The sequence below is a fragment of the Parambassis ranga genome, chromosome 14, assembly GCF_900634625.1.
Source record: "Parambassis ranga chromosome 14, fParRan2.1, whole genome shotgun sequence".
Taxonomy (NCBI): domain Eukaryota; kingdom Metazoa; phylum Chordata; class Actinopteri; family Ambassidae; genus Parambassis; species Parambassis ranga.
In genome coordinates this window covers 175,533-195,403 of record NC_041034.1, presented here as the reverse complement: position 1 = coordinate 195,403, position 19,871 = coordinate 175,533, and the positions used below count along the sequence as shown (strand labels likewise).

Genomic DNA, 19,871 nt, shown 5'->3' with positions numbered 1-19,871 from the left:
AGTATAGTCCTAATATTGGACAGCAGCCTCCTCACAGACTCGTCAGAGTCCAGTTCTTCTCCCACCACAAAGGCAGGCCTTCTTGATGAGTCTGTTGATGTCAAGCATGGTCCAGCATCTCTATCAGGACCCATTCAGTCTGAACCTAACCCGAGCTCTGAGTGTTCTGCCTTAAATAAATCTGATCTTCTGCCGGTGAGGATCCCTGCAGAAGTCTCTGTGGGTTGTGGCACAGTTAGGATGCGACGTCCTGACAGACACTCCCAGTTCTCACACACACACACAGGAAACAGGCCAAGGTTCAAACGTTTAATAGAACTGAAGCAGTTTGTGTGTTGTATTGATCACTGAGCTCTCCTGGACAGCAGCATCTCTCTGATGTTGTCTTCAGCTTCTTTCACGCTGCGTTCAAGGTAGACCTTCTTTTGCTGTAAACAGGACACACACTGCTCAGACACACTGCAGCGGCATGAAATAAACACTGACTGTTCACGTGTGTGTGTGTGTGTGTGTGTACCTCGAGCTCTTTGATCTTTTCATCAGCGGTCCTCTGTTTGTCCATGAGCTGATTGTTAATCTCCTCTTTTGGCTGCAGGATGAACCTGAAACAGAACGTTCTCTTATCTTTTGGGTTCTTACTGCAGAGCCACTCAAACTTAACCGTGGCGTCACTGTGACGTCAGCATACTCACATGCGTCCAACTCCCTCGTACAGTCGCGTGTTGTCGGGCAGCGCCGTGATTTCTGCGTGTGTCAGCTTTGCGTGTTTCTGAACACGCGTCAGCTGATCGATCTGTAGGTCGGCCAGCTTCACCTTCTGCTGCGTGTCGATCATTTTCATCTGCAGCTCCGTGAACGCCTGTGGAGAGGAAGCAGTCCGTTACAGACAGCTGCACCGCTCTGAAGCTGCGCCTACGGGTCAGGGTGGTGGTGGTGCCCCCCACAACCACCACGACCTGTTGATGATGCAGACACTGCGGTGATCAGATCAACACCGTGACGTCCTTCTCGTCATGACCCTGAGAATCTGCGGGCTGATTAAAGGCTGAACGTCAGCGACACGAACAGAGGACTCATTAGGACTCATTAGGACTCATTAGGACTCGGTCTGGACTATGCTCGTCCCCTGTCAGGCAGCTCAACCTACAGCGGCGTGCGCCGGCTATGCTAACAGCTAGCTCCGGCGTTAGCTGCAGCCGCTGACTGTGTGTTGTGAAGCAGCCCCCCCCCCCCCCCCCCCCCGTGATTGACAGAGAGCACGCGACAGAGACCAACAGGTGAGTAGGGTTAGCTTAGCTTAGGATTAGCTTAGGGTTAGAGTACAGGCAGCATCAGACACATGAAAACTAACGGTACCTTCTTCAGCTCCAGGTCTACGGGCGCAGCCATCTTTACCAACACGGAAGCAGTACTATGCGCATGTGCGGAACTCGTACGGTTTCTGTGCGACCGCCTTTGTTTTGATGTTTGGCTTCACTGCCTTTAAACTCACAAAGACTAATCAATATAACCCTATTAGTTATGGTATATTCACAAATGTCGTTACACAAATCAAAAACCTTTTTTGTTGCATTTAGGAATGAGGCCAAACAGTACATCAAAACTATAGAAAAATCCCATCATTTAAAAGCTATAAAGACTTTATGTGTATGTGCTCTGTACAATATTCATTGTAAAAGTAATATGTTTGTATATGTAACGCCCTGGCACTGTTCTTTATTGTTCAAGTTCTAATAAAAAAAAACTTTTATTCATACAGCTCAGTTTACAATCACTGTTTTTAGGTTCTTCTCAGAGACCTGAACCCCCCTAAGACCAACTGGGTAGAAGAGGAGAAGAAGAGGGAGACAGGACAGAGAGGATGAAGGAGAGAGAGAGGAGAAGAGGGAGACAGGACAGAGAGGATGAAGGAGAGAGAGAGGAGAAGAGGGAGACAGGACAGAGAGGATGAAGGAGAGAGAGGAGAGGAAGAGGGAGACAGGACAGAGAGGATGAAGGGGAGAGAGAGAGAGAGAGAGAGAGAGAGGAGAAGAAGAGGGAGAGAGGACAGAGAGGATGAAGGAGAGAGAGAGAAGAAGAACAGGCAGACAGGACAGAGAGGATGAAGGAGAGAGAGACAGAAGAAGAGGGAGACAGGACAGAGAGGATGAAGGAGAGAGAGAGAGAGGAGAAGAAGAGGGAGACAGGACAGAGAGGATGAAGGAGAGAGAGGAGAAGAAGAGGGAGACAGGACAGAGAGGATGAAGGAGAGAGAGAGAGAGGAGAAGAGGGAGACAGGACAGAGAGGATGAAGGAGAGAGAGAGAGGAAAAGAAGAGGGAGACAGGACAGAGAGGATGAAGGAGAGAGAGAGAGAGAGAGAGAGAGGAGAAGAAGAGGGAGAGAGGACAGAGAGGATGAAGGAGAGAGAGAGAAGAAGAACAGGCAGACAGGACAGAGAGGATGAAGGAGAGAGAGACAGAAGAAGAGGGAGACAGGACAGAGAGGATGAAGGAGAGAGAGAGAGGAAAAGAAGAGGGAGACAGGACAGAGAGGATGAAGGAGAGAGAGAGAGAGGAGAAGAAGAGGGAGACAGGACAGAGAGGATGAAGGAGAGAGAGAGAGAGGAGAAGAGGGAGACAGGACAGAGAGGATGAAGGAGAGAGAGAGGAGAAGAAGAGGGAGACAGGACAGAGAGGATGAAGGAGAGAGAGAGGAGAAGAAGAGGGAGACAGGACAGAGAGGTTGAAGGAGAGAGAGAGAGGAGAAGAAGAGGGAGACAGGACAGAGAGGATGAAGGAGAGAGAGAGAGAGAAGAAGAAGAGGGAGACAGGACAGAGAGGTTGAAGGAGAGAGAGAGGAGAAGAAGAGGGAGACAGGACAGAGAGGATGAAGGAGAGAGAGAGAGGAAAAGAAGAGGGAGACAGGACAGAGAGGATGAAGGAGAGAGAGAGGAGAAAAAGAAGAGGGAGACAGGACAGAGAGGATGAAGGAGAGAGAGAGAGGAGAAGAAGAGGGAGACAGGACAGAGAGGTTGAAGGAGAGAGAGAGAGGAGAAGAAGAGGGAGACAGGACAGAGAGGATGAAGGAGAGAGAGAGAGAGAAGAAGAAGAGGGAGACAGGACAGAGAGGTTGAAGGAGAGAGAGAGGAGAAGAAGAGGGAGACAGGACAGAGAGGATGAAGGAGAGAGAGAGGAGAAGAGGGAGACAGGACAGAGAGGATGAAGAAGAGAGGAACAAACATGCAGCAAACATAGGACAGACAGGACGGGGGGAGGGAGAGACACAAAACTGGACACACAGTGACGTAACGTAATGGATCATAGCCTGTGATCTTCTTCTATGATTCTATTTATCTGCGGACGTCTATGCAGTGTGAAACATCTCCCCTTTAGAACATCTCTGGTCCGTAAGGCCCGCCCCCGGAAGCGGAATTCTCTGTGGCGCGGGTTTTAATTTAGGAAAGGACTTGCCGTCGGTCAGTCGGTGCTGCGGTCCTGCTGGCGGAAGATAGACGATACATAAGATCGATAGTTGTAGATCAGTAAGTTTTGGGCTTACGTTCAAAAGATGGCTACCCCACCGAAGAGGCCGTGCCGCGCGTCCCCCCGTCCGCCGCCGGACGGCAGCTTCTCCCGCCGGGAGAGGAAGATCTCCATAGAGGGAAACATCGGTGAGTCCCGGAGCTGAGGCTGCGGTTTACTGACTGAATAACGCGTCCCAATGTACGTTACATCGGCCGTGAGTGGCCGGCAGCAAAGCGCTGTATAAGACCAACGGGTTATTATGTTTACTGTTATTATTACTGTTATTATTACTGTTATTCTGCGGTGTGTTAAAGCACTCCCGCCTTCACAAGCAGCTTCGCGCCAAATAAAAACAAAACAGCTGGTGTTCAATAAGTTCTGCTTCAAGGTTCCTGTCATATGTCTGAACATATGCACCTACATATCAGGACATATCAGGACATATCAGGGCTTTTAAATGTCCCCAACGTACTAGAAGTACACAGTGAGCTGTCTCTATGCAGGTGGAGCCGTGTTGATAAAGAATGCAGGTGGAGCCGTGTTGGTAATGAATAGGTGGAGTGTTGGTAATGAATAGGTGGAGCCGTGGAGCCGTGTTGATAAAGAATGCAGGTGGAGCTCCTGCTGATGCTCCTGCCTACAGATGGCTCCACCTGTAACTCCCTGCCAGCAGCTCCTCTCTTTGAGGCTGAATACATGAATACTTTATACACACACATACATATATAAATATATAGCAAAGGGTTAAATATTCAAAGAAAACATTTTCCAATTAAAGCTGATGTTGTGTAGTTAAATTGTCTGTGGACCCAGTGTGTGGGTGCATGAGGCCGGCTGTGGGGCTCAGGTGAACAGAGAGGCAAGGCGAGCTGTATTTATATAGCCCATTCATACACAAGGCAGTTCACAGGGCTTTACATAGGATGAACTCACAGAATGAAAACATTTCCAGCTGCTGAAAGGAAGATAATAAATGGCAACAACTAAACAGGCATTCACCATGTTCACTGTGTTTATTGGGTTTATTAGTCCCCCACAGGAGAAATTCACAACATGATTCATGCTAATCATAACCTTTCTGGATGGACTTGTTAGCAGAGGAGCATTATAAAAACACAGCGTGACACCTTCAGCTCATGTAGAGTCCGAACTTCCATCAGTCCAGCAGTTGAATAAAAACCACTGTATTCATAAAATGTAAAGACTACAAACAGTGTATACATGTAGTAGAAAGGACAGGTAACAGATGCAAAATGTGATGGAGTAAAAGCATCAAGTATGCACTATTGTTTTTTACCCAAGTACAGCGTAAATATGTAAATATTAAGTACAGTAAAGTCCTAAGTTACTTTCCACTGATCACTGAAGCAGCTGTCAATGGAGCCCAGATACTACAAGTCACCTCTCCAACGGATATTTCCAAAAGGACGCCTGCTGTTCCCCTCTAGACGCTTGAACTCCTGCAGTCGTATTGGCAGTCTGAGCACACATTTTTACATACAAAAGGAACACTGTGGTAACAGAGGTGGTGGTGAAAGGGTATTGAACCCAGGATCCGCAAGGGGGAGAGCTGGAGGAACAATCCTCGAGGTCTTTGTAATATAATGTGTGTGTTCGTTCCAGCTGCTGGTAAGTCCACATTTGTGCGTCTACTGCAGACCGCATCAGAGGACTGGGAGGTGATTCCCGAACCGATTGGCAAGTGGTGTAACGTCCAGAACGACAGTGATGACATTTACCAGGTGACACAACACAAACCTGCAGATGTCTGTTTACCTGCTCATTTACACACTTGCCTGTCTGTTTACTTATCCATCTGTGTGTCCACAGGAGCTGAGTTCCTCTCAGAAAAGTGGAGGAAACCTGCTGCAGATGTTGTACCACAAACCCAGCAGATGGTCCTACACCTTCCAGGTAACTACACCTGACCTCGCCCCTCAGAGGGACCTGTTTACCAGCAGGTGGTTTACAGAGACTCTGTCTCACCTGTCTGCAGAGCTACGCCTGCCTCAGCAGAGTTCGTGCTCAGCTTCAGTCTCCATCAGCCAAACTTCAGCAGGCAGAAAATCCTGTCCAGTTCTACGAACGCTCCGCCTACTCCGACAGGTAAACGCACACAGATGGGACAGTAACCATGTACGCCTGAGACAGAAGTCACTCTGAGTGGGTAACTTTGTGTTCTGTTTGTGTAGGTATGTGTTTGCATCCAACCTGTTTGAGTGTGGTAACCTGACAGAAACAGAGTGGAGTGTTTATCAGGACTGGCATACCTGGTTACTGAACCAGTTTGAACCAGACATCACCCTCGATGCCATTATCTACCTTAGAGCGACGCCACAGGTATCAGTATTATGATTACTGCCAATACTGCTGTCAATACCAATGCAACCAGTACTACTAATACTTCACTACAATACTGCCAATACCACTGATACTTTCAATACTACCAGCAGTGCTGCTTTCAGGTTCCTTTTGTTCTCCCTTTAGCGCTGTATGCAGCGGTTGCTCCATCGAGGCCGCGAGGAGGAGCAGGGGATTCCTCTGGAGTATCTGGAACAGCTTCACTTCAAACATGAAGCCTGGCTTTCCCATAGGAACCTCAGGTGACGATTCCACTGGGCATGCTCATACTGCCATTTTCTCTTATTTAGCTTCTGATCAGTGACTTGCCATCAGAGGGCATCACCCTAATACTACCATGGTGAGATGGTTAATAAAGTCCATCAGAAGGTGCGATCAAGGTTGGGCTAAGGAATTCGAGAATGACATGTTTGTATCTGTGCTCAGGTTAGACTTTGAATACCTAAATGGACTTCCTGTTCTCATCCTGGATGTCAATGATGACTTTAAGAATGATCGCATCAAACAGGAAGCCATCGTTGACAAGGTCTGGGGTTTTCTTCTATGTACATGTTTGAGCTTTAATCTTCAGTCACTACATGAGTTTCTTTGTTGGCAGGTCCGAGAGTTTCTGACCACACTGTAAAAAGTTCATCCACCAAACCCAGCAGATGCAGTGAGGAACCGCACATCCCAGTGGACAGCTCAATTACACTAAATTTTTGTTTTAATGCATCATGAATTTTTTAATGTCAAATTGACTGTGTGTCTTTTATACATTTTTACTCTATGCTGACGTGTGTGTGTGTGTGTGTGTCATTAAAAGGCATTGAGATCAGAACAGGTGTTTGGTTTATTTACACATAAGTTTCATGTTTATGGCCTCTTTATCACCTTTTTTGCTAAATGTTAACATGTTAATGTTAATGTTCAACAGTGAAAACCTTGAACTGCAACAACTGAATGTTGAGTCACGATGAAGTGAGACACAGATGAGTTGGAAGTTTTATCAGAGGGCGGCAGTCCGCGCTGTGAAGCAGTGACCTCTGACCTCTGGATGTCTGCAGCTTCGTTCAGACCATCGGTCACAGCTGAACATTAGCAGTCCTGCTGACACCTGATTGGGTGCTCAGTGACTGTGCAGGTGTTAGATGTTAACACGTATGTTGACATGTCTCAGCTGCATCTCACTGAGATGTTTGTTGACTGAAACTCGGTCAGATGAATTCCAGGAGGAAAAGCTCAGCAAGGCGCAAGGACACGAAAACAAACAGAGCTGTTGTACGGACCCAGGGAGACCCGCAGAGCTTCAAGATGACCCGAAGAATTTTCTTTAATAATTAAATGCTTCAAAACCAAGAGAAGAAATGTGATCAATAGATCTAGTTTGTTGTTGGAACAAAAATGTCTCGTTACTGATTGGTTGGTTAACTCCACTTTAACAAACATTAACTGGAAAACAAACAGTTAAAAATGTCCCTTGGTCAGGAAGAGACCACTGGTGTCACTCATGAATGGTTGGTTAGCAATTTTGCGGCTCCATATTTCCCCATCCGTCCCTCAGTCCTCTCCTTCAGTCCTCCCTCACTCCTCCGCTCCAGTTATCCGCCAGCCTTCAGACTGTAAGTACATTTTCACCCATTTGCTCAGAAAATCCTCTTTTCATTTGCTATTCATTCAGCTGTTGCCTCAATAATCCTTTAAGTACTCTCACCAGACTCCATGCAGACATTTCACCATTTGAACACTAAAACAGCTGCTGAGGTTTTAATGAGGACCGACGGTGAGCGGGTCCAGTGTGTCATTTGTTCTGCTCTGTCCTCAGGTTTGTTCTGATGGAGCTGAAGCTCACATCCTGAAAACGTCAGTTGTTTTGTTGTTTTTGTCTGGTTGACATTATTGAGATGGGTTTTGCTGATCTGCTGGAAGAGGTAAGACATTTTATTGTGCTGCAATCTGATTAGTCTGTGGTGTAATCTGATTCTATGAAGGCAAATGAAACGTGCTTTACACCTGTGTCCAGAATCACCTGCTCACTCCCTACTCCATACATGGGGAGTTCAATAAGGGCTCTGTAGTGTGACACTCCTATGTCTTTGCTGCCACATAAATAAAACATCCTCCGGCGGGTAAACGAGTTGCAATGTTACCAAGTATAATTTATAGCATTTATTAAATAAACATAATTATGTGTATCAAGAAGTAGTAAAGCTGTGTTAACATGCCATGTTCCAGTGGTTAAACGGATCGTTCTATATGTAAGATGTCTGCTCTGTACCTTCCACACAATGGATGACAGTACGTATCAATAAATAGTGACCAGTGGTTGCACACTACTTTTCATGATGCCACCAAATAAAAGACCCAATATAGTGAGAAAGAGGTGCTTTCAGACACAGCCCAGGTGTAATGTAGGTGTTTAACCTATGCTGTCCCCTGGGTGCCATGGTGAGGTGGGCGGGTTTGGCAGGTACCAGTGGCTCCATGTGACTCTGATCAGTTTACCTGGTTTAATGATGGCGAGTCAGAACCTGCTCAACAACTTTGTCTCTGGAATACCTGTCCACCATTGCAGCTTGCCAGCCAACCACAGCCTGCGTAACCTGTCGCACATCTACCAGGTAACCACCTGTCTGCTTCATTACAGTGAAGAATGGTTGTGATTGGGTGACAGGTGTGATGGAGGAATGTGATTGGTTGATTCAGGTGGACGCGAGGCAGCTGCTGAAAGTGTTCATTCCCTCAGATTCTTCAGGAAACAGACTGGACCGCTGCAAGAGGTAACAGACTCTTCTGTGTTGTATTGACAAACTAGCAACATCTGACATCACGACCTCCACCTGTGTTACTCAGGTATGTGGAGCCTCAGTGGCAGCTGTTAGCAGTTAACGGCTCAGCTAATGTTAGCCAGCTCCAGACTGAAGGGTGTGTGGATGGATGGACCTTTGACCAGTCAGAGTTTACAGCCACCACTGTTTCCGAGGTAACAACAACTATTTACATTACTTATTAATATTAATGAATGTTAATTAGCATGAACTCTATGCTGATCATTTAAGCGAGCTTCCATTTCTCTCTACACCTGTCTATCTCATAGTGGGATCTGGTCTGTTCCCTCCGTCCTCTCAAACAGATGATTCAGACCATCTATATGGGTGGAGTTTTAACAGGAGCCATCATCTATGGTGGCCTGTCAGACAGGTCAGACTCATGTACCTGAAGCTTCCCAGCACTGATGCAGAACACAGTCACACCACTGTTTCTCTTTCTGTCTCACAGGTTTGGAAGGAAATCTGTCCTGATCTGGTCGTACTTGCAGCTCGCAGTGCTTGGCTGTAGCTCTGCCCTCTCTCCTTCATACCCCGCATACTGTGTTTTTAGGTTCCTGACTGGGATGGCGGTGTCAGGCGTAATCCTTAATGGAGTCTCACTGAGTACCTGTCTACCTGAGAGCTTGTTTACATATCTACCTGTGCACCTGTCTGACTCTCTGCCTGTCTGTCATCAGAGGTGGAGTGGATCCCGACCAAAGCAAGGACATTAGTGGGCACGCTCACCTCCTTCTTCTTCACCTTTGGTCAGATGATCCTGGCAGGGCTTGCATATTGGCTGAGAGACTGGAGAAAGCTGCAGGTTGTTGTCTGCGCTCCAAACTTTCTGTTCTTCGCCTATAGCTGGTCAGTGTCAATTTTAAAATAATGATCTCTTTCTGATCTCATTTTTCTGCTGTGTGATCGGTCAGGTGACTCTAATCTTTCTGCTGTGTGATTGGTCCTCAGGTGGTACTCGGAGTCAGCTCGTTGGCTGGTTCTGAACCGTCGGTCTGAGGATGCATTAAAGAGTCTTCATCGAGTTGCCAGAATAAACGGAAGGCCAGACGTGATTGACAAATTAACATTAGAGGTACCTTTTCTCAGAATACCTGCCCTGCCCTGTCTGCTCTGTCCAATCAGAAGCTAAAGACAGTGCCTTGTGCCTGCAGGTGCTTCACTCACACATGAAGAAAGAAATTAATTCGAGTCATTCATCGTTTACAGCGTTGGACCTGCTGAAAACCCCAGGAATGAGACGTATCTCAGTCTGCCTGATTGCCGTCTGGTCAGAGATACAACTATTCACCTGCTTTACCTCCTCACCTTTTTCACCGATGATGTTTTTGATGCGTTGGTCTGCCTGTTTAAATATAAACCTGTGTGTACACCCATCAACAGGTTCTCCACCAGTTTTGCATACTACGGTTTAGCGATGGACCTGCAGAAGTTTGGGGTGGGTCACATGTTGGGTCACAGCTTTAAAAGCTGACGTGGAAGGTACCTGGACATCCAGGATTCAGCACATGATCAATACTGAATTTGGATTATGACATTGCAGAAATAATTTGATTGCAATAATGGTTTACTTCATAAAAGACCACCCCAACACTCGTCCCCTTTAGGAGGCCATGCCCTTTGGTGTAGCCTGTTCTTCATGTGCTTCTGGCTGCTTTATATGAGATGGTTGGTTCATGCTGATCTTTTTTGGCTGTTCCAGGTGAGTATTTACCTGATGCAGATCATCTTTGGAGCTGTAGATTTTCCCGCCAAACTGTTGGCTCTGGGCATGCTCAGTTACCTGGGAAGACGGGCCTCTCAGGTGTCCTGTCTCCTCCTGTCAGCTGCCATCATTTTTGCCAACATCTTTGTTCCCACAGGTAATCTTATCCTGATCCTGAGTTTGATTCTGAACCTATTCTAAAGCTGGTCTAAACCTGGTCTAAACCCACAGACATGCAGACGCTCAGGACCACGCTGGCCTGTCTCGGGAAAGCTTTCACCTCGGCCTCCTTCACCACAGTCTACCTGTACACTGGGGAGCTCTACCCCACAATCATCAGGTGAGACCTGACACTGCCCATGTCAGAGCCTGTTCATGCTTAGCAGGCCTGTGGTGTACTGGTCACATGAAGTGTATGCTGTGCTTTCAGACAGACAGGAATGGGTTTCGTCTCCACCATGGCGAGAGTAGGCAGCATGGCAGCGCCTGCTGTCCTTATCCTAGATGAGGTGATCTAAAATAAGAATGTGAACACCTTATTGGATCAATACTCAGATGCGGTCACAAAATACATCCTAACACCAATGATTAACTCACAACTGCTGTAAAATTCAATTCAATTCAATTCAGTTTTATTTATATAGTGCATATTACAATCATTTTACATCATATTACATAAAAGGTTTTCATTAGTGACTGTTTGATGGACTCCATTTCCCAGGTGCTCCCTGCTCTGCCCAGTTTGGTGTACGGAGGCTCAGCAGTGCTGGCTGGCTGCTTTGCCTGCTTTCTACCAGAGACGCTCAATGTGCCGCTGCCCGACACCATTGAAGATGTGGAGGATAAATGGTAAGCTAACAGCTAGCATTGGCTTTGACCTATCCAAAAATGTTAATCTGCTAGCGTTTCAGAGTAGTAACACCATGTCAAGCCTTTTACTGTGTGGTAATCAATAACCGAAGACAGTTGGTTAATAACTGTTTGTTTGAATGAAGGTCTGGAAAATGCCCTACTCCCCAGCAAAAAGACTGCATGTCTCAAAAGGTGGGGCTGTCCTCCGGGAGTGATGTTATGCCAGGTGGGGATGAGGTCTCAAATGAAGGCGTAACTTTAAAAGACTTGAAGGAAACAGGAGAGACCGGCCTCAACGCCCTCTGATCAATGACACGAGAGCCACGTCACAGTCACAACCGATGAAAACATAATTCAAACTGATTATGATAATGATCAATTAGATGTGTTGCTCTTTTACTGAGAATAGAGGGTGATCACAGGAAATCAATAAATAGTTGGAATGATGAAAGCGTAGCCACAGCTGAAAAGGAATGTTTTGTTGAATAATAATGATAATAAAGCTGATTCATCTCACTGTGAGAACACGGACTGTAGCTGGTAATAAAAATATGTATTCACTCTGAGGGGCCTCAGTTTGTACAAGCAGAGCATGTTGTTGTTTTGTCCTGGGTTTTGTTTGTCAGGCTTAGTTCAGCATCCATTGGACAGAACATCCTGCCAGACAGGACTCAGAGAATTCTGTATTTGCTTCCTGACCGTGCATTTACATTAAGACCCAGACCCATGGCACATTGTCTGTCATCAATATGCCAGATTTATTAGGACCGATGTGTCACATTGATGGGGCTCCACGGATCCACAGAGCCTCTGCCTTTCTACTGTAGGCCAGGTATGAAAAGGGATTACGAGGCAGAAGTGTCAGAGCCCTGAGACACACAAACATTTTAAAAGTGCTGAATAAAGAAGCACAATTATAACTAAACAATATATTAACTAATCATTACTTTGATTGCCGTTGCTAGGCAGCGTATCTTCAGCATACATTGACCGATTTCAGCCATTCACCTATCAACATGTTCATCTCACAGAGGACATTCCGGGTCAACTTTTTTCAAAACATTATAATTTTTCAAATATTAAGCAGTTTCTGTGTCATTTGTAACATGGGAGTCTATAAGAGAGCCCTTCAACGAGGGTCATCTGCCAAACGTTTCTCCTGCTACAAATTTCAAGCTACAGACTCCAGTTTAGTCTTGAAACGCTCATCAGATGCTGCTCTATCAAACTTGTATTCTAATTTTGTAATTCTGAATCGTGTCCGCACGCCAGGCTTTCAAAGTTGGAATGGTTTTTGAGGTCTCCTCTGCTGTTACCATGGTGACAGGCTGACACACAGAGGCATACACAGCTCTGAACCGCTCTGATTCTCCATCAGTTCAGATCAATCCTTCACATCAGCATTAAAGCAACGCTTCAGCTGCAGCAATCAAACTTGCATTTTCTTCAGGAAATGCTTTTTTCTAGTTCATATCGATGTGCTAAAGTGATGGAAACAGTGTGTGTTCGTTGATCAGCTGCGTATTGCTCAGGAGGTTCATGTTTCATCGGTCTGATCGATCACTGACACATCAACCTGCATGCTGGTGTTATTGTTTCTCGTTAAGACAATCGCCCCCTAGCGGACACCACTCAGACTTTGAAAGAATCGACCAATCATAGAAGATGCTTTGTGTAGTTTCCGGGGATTGATAAGGCCCCCAGCCAATGGCAGTGCGCCTGCGCAGCAAGCCTGGTTGCTGGAGGGCGGTGCGAAGAGCCGCTCGGCAGCACAGCGGAAGAAAATGGCGGCCGTGGCTGCAGAGCCAGGAGCTGCAGCGGTCCCGACAACAACAACAACTGCGGCGACGGACGACGAGGGTCCGCCAGAACCGGGCCCCGCACGCTCGGAACTCTCTGAATTACCGCCGGAACCAGTCGAGCCGCGTGAGTCCGGACAGGCTGCAAACCTGGCCGTTTCGTGGGTGGAGGGTGGTGGGGACGAGAAGGGCCGCCATGTCAGGCCGGAGCTGGAGCCTGCGACGGGAAAGGCGCACCCTGAGTGCGCCGTTAACGAGGAGCTGCTCAGTAACCTGCTGGTGGAGCGGATCACCACGGAGCGGTTTTCTCCCGGACAGCCTGGGGACCCGGAGGGCGGCGGGAACGTGTCGGTGCAGGAGGCGTACCGCAGCATCCTGCCGGACCCACAACCCTCCGCTGTCTTCCTGCACTCTTTCCCTGCCCCCCCTCCTGTTACTGAGGCCGGCCTTTCTCTGGCCGAACCGGCAGAACCGACCACCAATGTGACGACGAACCGTGCCGAGGCCGCGGGCCGAGACCGAAGTTACATGGCTCTGGTTCAGTCAGAGCTACAGCCCGGGCCTGCGGTGGACGCCATAATAGATGGAACCGAAGACTGCCTGTCTTTCCCAGGGGACCCGGATCCGGGCACTGGCTACGGTAAAAACTCATCGGGAACCGAAGAGCCTGCTGGCCGCGGTCTGCGGGACTGCTCCCCGCCCTGCCGGTCTCCTAAGATGCGGCTGGTGATGGAGGCCGTGAAGCTGGACAAACAAGCAGCAGAGGATTCCTCTGGACACGAACACTGCCTAGTGTCGGAGCAGGACCTGAGTCCAGGGTCCGAGGTTCGGGTGTCCCTGGACCACGTCATTGATGACGCACTGGTGGTGTCCTTCCGGCTGGGGGAGAAGGTGTTCTCTGGGGTTCTGATGGACATTTCCAAAAGGTAAATGTTTTTTCTGAAGATCGAGCCCACAGCAGGAAGGACAGGGTCCCTGTCCCTGCAGGAAGGACAGGGTCCCTGTCCCCCCTGCCTGTGTGTCGGAATCAACATTCAGATGTGTGGTGAATCGACCCGGTCCAGATGTTCTGTGATTCAGCCATGTGTGACAATGGAGCATTAATTTAAAAATACTACAAAATGACTTTCATAAGGTTTTACTGTCACACTGTGGATGGTGGCGTAGACTCACCTGTGACCAAGGATTTGACCTGTGTGGCTTCGGGGCCAGTATGAAAGATCCCGGACAGGCGTGAATGTTTTATATCAGCTACTTTCGGCTGATTATTTATCACCTTCTTCGATCCTTTTTGTAGTGAAACAGCTCAGTTCAAACTGTAGTGTGGCAGAGCAGGCCGTAGCTATGCTAGCTGGATGCTAACAACCTTCCCACCACAGATGTGATAACTGGGTCATACACTCACATACTGATATCATCACGTTCAATGGTAGGGCTGCAGATAACAGTGTCGCCCTGATGGTTGGAGCAGGTTATCGGTGTCCTCACATTTATAGAAAGTATTACACTGCTGTAGCGTACAGTGCAGCCTAACTATACTGTCATTACTGTTGGACTGTCAGAGGTGTGTTACGCTGAGCGCCCTTATATGGCTGGCGAGGGTGAAACTTCCCAGCTTGGGATGAATGAAGTAACTCTGTTCTATTCCATTCCATTCAGTAGGATTATGTACATGTTTTAACTCTTTAAGAACCAGGAAGCAGTGTCCAAACCTCGACATCATGTCCCTCCTCTTCTGAATTACCTAGGTTTTGATAATCAATTAGTAACATTTCAGGTCTGGATGTGTATTTGAGTGTCAGACATTCTCATGCTGAATGTGTGTGTGTTGCAGGTTCGGGCCATATGGTATTCCCATCACAGTGTTCCCCAGACGGGAAGACCGCATTCGGCCCCTGATGTCTCTGCAGCCACAGGCGGATACTGCCGATGACCCATCTACCAAACAGGGAGACATCGCTGTTCGTTCTCAGTCCCCGTCTCCTCCCTCTCCTCACCCCTGGACCTCCAAACCGCCACCGCTGTTCCAGGAAGGGGCACCGTACCCCCCTCCTCTGTTCATCAGGGACACTTACAACCAGGCCTTACCTCAGCCACCGCCGCGCAAGATCAAACGGCCAAAGCGGCGCTACCGCTGTGAAGAGCCCACATCCATCATGAACGCCATTAAACTGCGCCCCCGCCAGGTGCTCTGTGATAAGTGCAAAGGTGTGGTGGCGTCAGGTGGACACAGGGAGTTGCGGCGGGGCCCGGTTGACTTTAGGGGTGAGGAGGCATCCCGACGGCGGAAGCCAACAGAAGGCCCGATCTCCTATGAGGTCAAACGGCTGAGAAGTGATGACAAGGGAGGACGCTCTGCCGCAGACAGGCGTTCTTCATCAGGAATACGTGTGTCTTCTTCAGCATCATCTTCCTCCCGTCGTGTCCTAAGGGGCGTGGCTTCATCCTCGTCCTCGTCGCCAGTTTCTTCTAGCCACATGCGTCTGAAGCTGAACTCTAAGAAGGTTTTGACCAAGAGTTCTGCCGTTGACCGCTCTAAAGCACGGCAGGTTCTTAAGAAGCTGGCAAGGAGTTCACAGCCACCTCCACATCGTCGGCCCAAAGATCAGCACCAGAGTCAAAACCAGAGCCAGAGTCAGGACCGCACCAAAGCTGTGACCCGAGCAGCCGCCTTGCAAAACCACAACCAGAAGGTCCACTTCACTCGGCGCCTGCAGCACCTCAGCAGCACCACCATCAGTTCAAGCTCTCATGCACCGCTCCCACCCAGAATGCGCCTCAAACCCCAAAGGTATCGTACTGACGACAGCCAGGCGCCATGCTCCTCCTCATCCCCTCCAAAACAGAACACTCGCTTATCACCTCCTAAACCTCAGCTAAGCCCTCTCCGTTCACCAAACACAACTCCACCTACAACCCCAGCGACTCCCACAGTCACAGTTTCTCCCCCAACACCCCCGTCCTCCTGTGCCGGCAGCGTTGCCGCAGAGACGCAGGAGGACCGCTCTCCTGAGGAAGAAGGGGGGGAACAAGGAGGGGGAGGAAGCAATGGGCAGGTAGTGGACCCTCCCCCCTCCTCTTCCTCCTCTCTGGACTCTTCCCACTCAGAGTGCAGCTCCACAGAGACCTTAGACCTCCCCCCTCCCGGAGACCCACCCTCCTCTTCCTCTCCACTCACACCTCTCTCCTCCTCCTCCTCATCCTCATTGGCGCCACGTTGCACCCCCTCTTCCTCCCTGTCCACTCCTTCCCCCAGACCTGATGGCGAGGAGGCTCAGGCTGGCGGTGAGGAGGAAGAAGAGGGAGGTGAACTAAAGAGGCGGCGTAAGTCTTCCACGTCCTCCTCTTCTTCCTCCTCCTCATCGTCGTCCTCCGTCTTCTCCAAGTCGGTGTCCAAGTGTCTGCTCCCTGATGGCCGCACTGTGTGTGTGGGTGATATTGTCTGGGCCAAGATCTACGGCTTCCCCTGGTGGCCAGCTCGCATACTTGGCATTACTGTGGCGCGGCGCAGTGATACAGGGCTGGCAGTACGGCAGGAAGCGCGAGTCTCGTGGTTTGGCTCACCCACCACCTCCTTTCTGCCGCTCGCACAGCTTTCACCTTTCTTAGAAACCTTCCAGTCTCGCTTTGACAGGAAGAGGAAAGGGCCGTACCGCCGCGCCATCGCTGAAGCTGCCAGCGCTGCCAAGCAGCTTACACCCGAAGTACGAGCGCTGCTCACGCAGTTTGAGACGTAGCATGAGCTACTGATGCCAACACCTCCTGCCCCACCCCTTACACACATGCCTAAGCCTTTACAGAGATGGGGGGACTAAAATCTGTCTTTCTGTTTCCTGACTGGAGGGGAAGGGGAGGAGCCTCTGGGTTACCTGTCAGTGTTCTTTCTGTCTTTGCACGGCTTCACAGTTTTAGCTGGTGTGTGTCAGTGACGGAGTTTCACCTTTCTCACCGCCACAACATTGTCGTCAGTGACGTCATCAGTTTACTCGGACTGATGTCTTTAGACAGGCAGTCCCCAGCCTGACTGTTAACCAGGAAGGGAGGCTGTGACTGTCCAGGTGCATCATGAGAAATTTAGGAACTTTTGTTGGGAGAATTTCCATGGTGACGGACTGATCGAGTGTCAGTCATGATGAAATATTGTGTTTAGGCAAAAATGAACACTAAGATGCAAGCTAAGTAATCCTGATGCAGAGGCTTATGATTGATCAGAGCGCAAAATTGTGATGACGTGACAGGTAGAACATGGAGTTTGGCGGTGACTGTGTGAAACGCTGTGACATGGTGTCAGCTTTGGTTCTGCTGAGGAATGTTTACAGACTGAAAAACATTTCCTTTCTGTTTTTAGAAGCTTAGTTTTAATTCAGTAAAACCCCAACTGGTAAATAAGAAACTGTGAAACACAAAGTGTTGTCCAAACTGAGGTCGGGGGTCCCAAACATGGTCCAGAGCTGAGTCAGAGCCATCAGAACCGTTTCAAACTCAGGTAATTTGTACGGTTGCCACGGTAACTGCAGTCCCTCAGATCCTACATGCAGTCAGGCCTAGGATCATCGGTGTGTGTGAGCGATCAGTGATTATGTATCAAAATTTTGATCGTCAGTTTGTTAATTGATATTATGAAGCTGCTGTTTGTTGAACAAGACTTTTCATTTTCACGTTCAGAGATGTTTTGTGCGAGCAATGCCGCTGACCTCTCACTCTGTCTTTGTTTGGGAGCCTCGAACCCAAGTTTATCAACAGACGGACAGGTAGGACACACTGACTGTCAGACAGCTGCTCTCTGATGGTAATGAAGGTGGATTTTCCCTCTCTGCTGTTTGTAGTCTTAGCTGTTGGACTCTTTTTACCGTCTGTTTGCAGATCAGAGATTCTGAAGTTTGTTTGGACAAAATAACAGATACAAAGTGAGATGAGAATGCGTCTAAGTCGACCTGTGTACATGTTTTATCTCTTGTTTTAAATCTATTAATAAACTGTCAAACTTCTCTTTGAATCGTCGTCTTTGTCATTTGAGCTCTTCTTCCGTGGTGGTTTTACTGTAGGAGAGCCACCGAAGCCTTGCTTATCAACATGTTAGGTGCAGACCTCAGATTTTCTCACCTGCAAACAGATGTTTGGTAAACAGGTTCTCAGAGCTGCAGACCAAGTGAACTGGTTTTGTTTGTCCTCACTCCTGTTTTAACAATTTTCAACAAAAGAACCTAATTGAGTGCGTGGACACCATGCACCGCTGGTTTCAGGTAGAAACAGATCACCAGAGTGGGAAAAAGCCAGCAGGTACTGTCTGAATCCTGGAGCATAGAACTGGGTTTGCCTTACATATGCTGCTTTCAGTGGTAACTGGGTCAGGCCCAGTTTTCATATCATCAATTACAAATTCATATATTTGTATTGAATTAGTTCTGATCCTCTGTCACAGTTCCTCTGTTCAACCAATGATGAATGCTGCTAAATATGGTTCAGTTTCTTTAAAGCCACCCTCCACGTTGTTATCTTACAAAGTACAAGTCCAAATATTAAACCAGGCAGTGCACACTACAGACTTGGCAGATAGAATAAAAATTAGATTCATGTGTTCAGAACTTGAGACCTCTGCTGCATACAGGGCCGACAGCTGCTCAACCTACTCACAGGCAATCGGGGGCTTTAGCTGTGATCCAAACCAAAGTCCGTTAATGTTTAGACATGTTTAACTTGTTCAGACATTGTGAGTTATTAGCTGTGATCGACCAGTTGATTGATCCATCCCATCGGCCTCTGCATAAACAATATTTTCTTTGTCTCTGCAGCACGACGTTGAAGAGCTGCTGACACAGAGTCCTGCGAAGTGATTGGCTGAGAGGCTGTGGGCGGGGTCTGAGTGGCTGAAGATTGACCACAAGGACATGAATAATCAACTGTCAATAACTATTTAAGCTAAGAGCCTGTATTTATATAAAGAATGAAATGTATAGGTCAGGGTGTTCTGATCACAGGGGGCTGTCCTTGGATGCTAAGTTCATATCAGTAATTCCGCGCATATTTTGCGTCCTCCAATCAGCAGTCAGATCATTAATCAATCAATGAATAATCAGCTTATAGTTTAGCCACTGTACTCCATGGACCCTGGAGGGCAGAGACAGCAGTTTTAAAAACACACCGTCTCTCCTCTCACTTGTAGAGTGGAGGATGAGTCTCCGTGCCCACCCAAAGCAGCAACCAGTGGAGTGAGCAGTGTTAGCCTAGCTTAGCACAGGTGGTTTATTAATTACCAGCTCATCATCATCATAGAAGTAGACGTGATGACCCTGTCCTTTAGGGGTGGGGCTAATCAACTGACCTCTTTACCTCTGCAGGAACTAAACAAGTCCTCAGATCACCTGGTGGTCAAGTTCGTCCTCTGCTGGTAATACTGATTGCTTCCTGTCTTAGTGGACTTCAAGCTGGGACCCGACTCATCTCCCATCTTGTATCTCCAGAGAGGACAGAAAATTTCCTGGAAAAAGTTATTAATCATAAAACAAAGTTCACTGTTTATCAGCACTTTGTTTATCAGCAGATGAATTACAGCAAATGTACTGGAACGTCTCACTTTCATCGGAATTCTTTCAAAAAACCATTTTAAGAAGAATCTGAGTGGAAAAAGGAAAAGAGTTCAAGTGTTTCTAGACTTTAAGTGTTGGTAAATAATCCCGTTCTTCACTAAAATGAAAACATCAATGATAAATAGAACGCCAGGTCTTGCAGAAGAGGGAGTAGAGCAGAGAGCCACACCTGATCGGGTTCTCTGAAGGTTCTCTCACGGTTTAAAATATCTTTGCAGATGTTTTTATTTCTTTGATCTAAAATGAAAACTATAT

The 19,871-nt window shown here is 47.9% G+C and overlaps 4 protein-coding genes across 4 annotated transcripts; 3 read left to right on the top strand and 1 right to left on the bottom strand.

Moving 5' to 3' along the window:
- Positions 1-295: 295 nt before the first annotated feature.
- On the bottom strand, positions 296-1,459 carry pfdn1 (prefoldin subunit 1). The gene is made up of 4 exons (XM_028422105.1): positions 1,357-1,459; positions 693-859; positions 518-602; positions 296-428 (listed from the first exon to the last, which is right to left on the bottom strand). The coding sequence occupies exons 1-4, from the start codon at positions 1,387-1,389 to the stop codon at positions 345-347; spliced, it is 369 nt and encodes a 122-aa protein (XP_028277906.1). The 5' UTR covers positions 1,390-1,459; the 3' UTR covers positions 296-344.
- A 1,969-nt stretch (positions 1,460-3,428) lies between these two features.
- On the top strand, positions 3,429-6,555 carry LOC114446096 (deoxycytidine kinase-like). Its single transcript, XM_028421523.1, has 8 exons — positions 3,429-3,651; positions 5,129-5,247; positions 5,336-5,419; positions 5,502-5,611; positions 5,698-5,845; positions 5,993-6,108; positions 6,293-6,392; positions 6,465-6,555. The coding sequence occupies exons 1-8, from the start codon at positions 3,549-3,551 to the stop codon at positions 6,489-6,491; spliced, it is 807 nt and encodes a 268-aa protein (XP_028277324.1). The 5' UTR covers positions 3,429-3,548; the 3' UTR covers positions 6,492-6,555.
- Positions 6,556-7,400: 845 nt separating this feature from the next.
- On the top strand, positions 7,401-11,793 carry oatx (organic anion transporter X). Its single transcript, XM_028421333.1, has 16 exons — positions 7,401-7,467; positions 7,671-7,776; positions 8,299-8,466; positions 8,552-8,625; positions 8,699-8,828; positions 8,943-9,046; positions 9,125-9,279; positions 9,354-9,522; positions 9,625-9,748; positions 9,828-9,943; positions 10,057-10,111; positions 10,376-10,535; positions 10,610-10,718; positions 10,809-10,887; positions 11,100-11,227; positions 11,374-11,793. Exons 2-16 carry the CDS (start codon positions 7,750-7,752, stop codon positions 11,534-11,536), a joined length of 1,761 nt encoding a protein of 586 aa, XP_028277134.1. The 5' UTR covers positions 7,401-7,467; positions 7,671-7,749; the 3' UTR covers positions 11,537-11,793.
- Positions 11,794-12,981: 1,188 nt separating this feature from the next.
- pwwp2a (PWWP domain containing 2A) lies at positions 12,982-18,017 on the top strand. The gene is made up of 2 exons (XM_028421618.1): positions 12,982-13,955; positions 14,864-18,017. Exons 1-2 carry the CDS (start codon positions 13,015-13,017, stop codon positions 16,764-16,766), a joined length of 2,844 nt encoding a protein of 947 aa, XP_028277419.1. The 5' UTR covers positions 12,982-13,014; the 3' UTR covers positions 16,767-18,017.
- Positions 18,018-19,871: the final 1,854 nt, after the last annotated feature.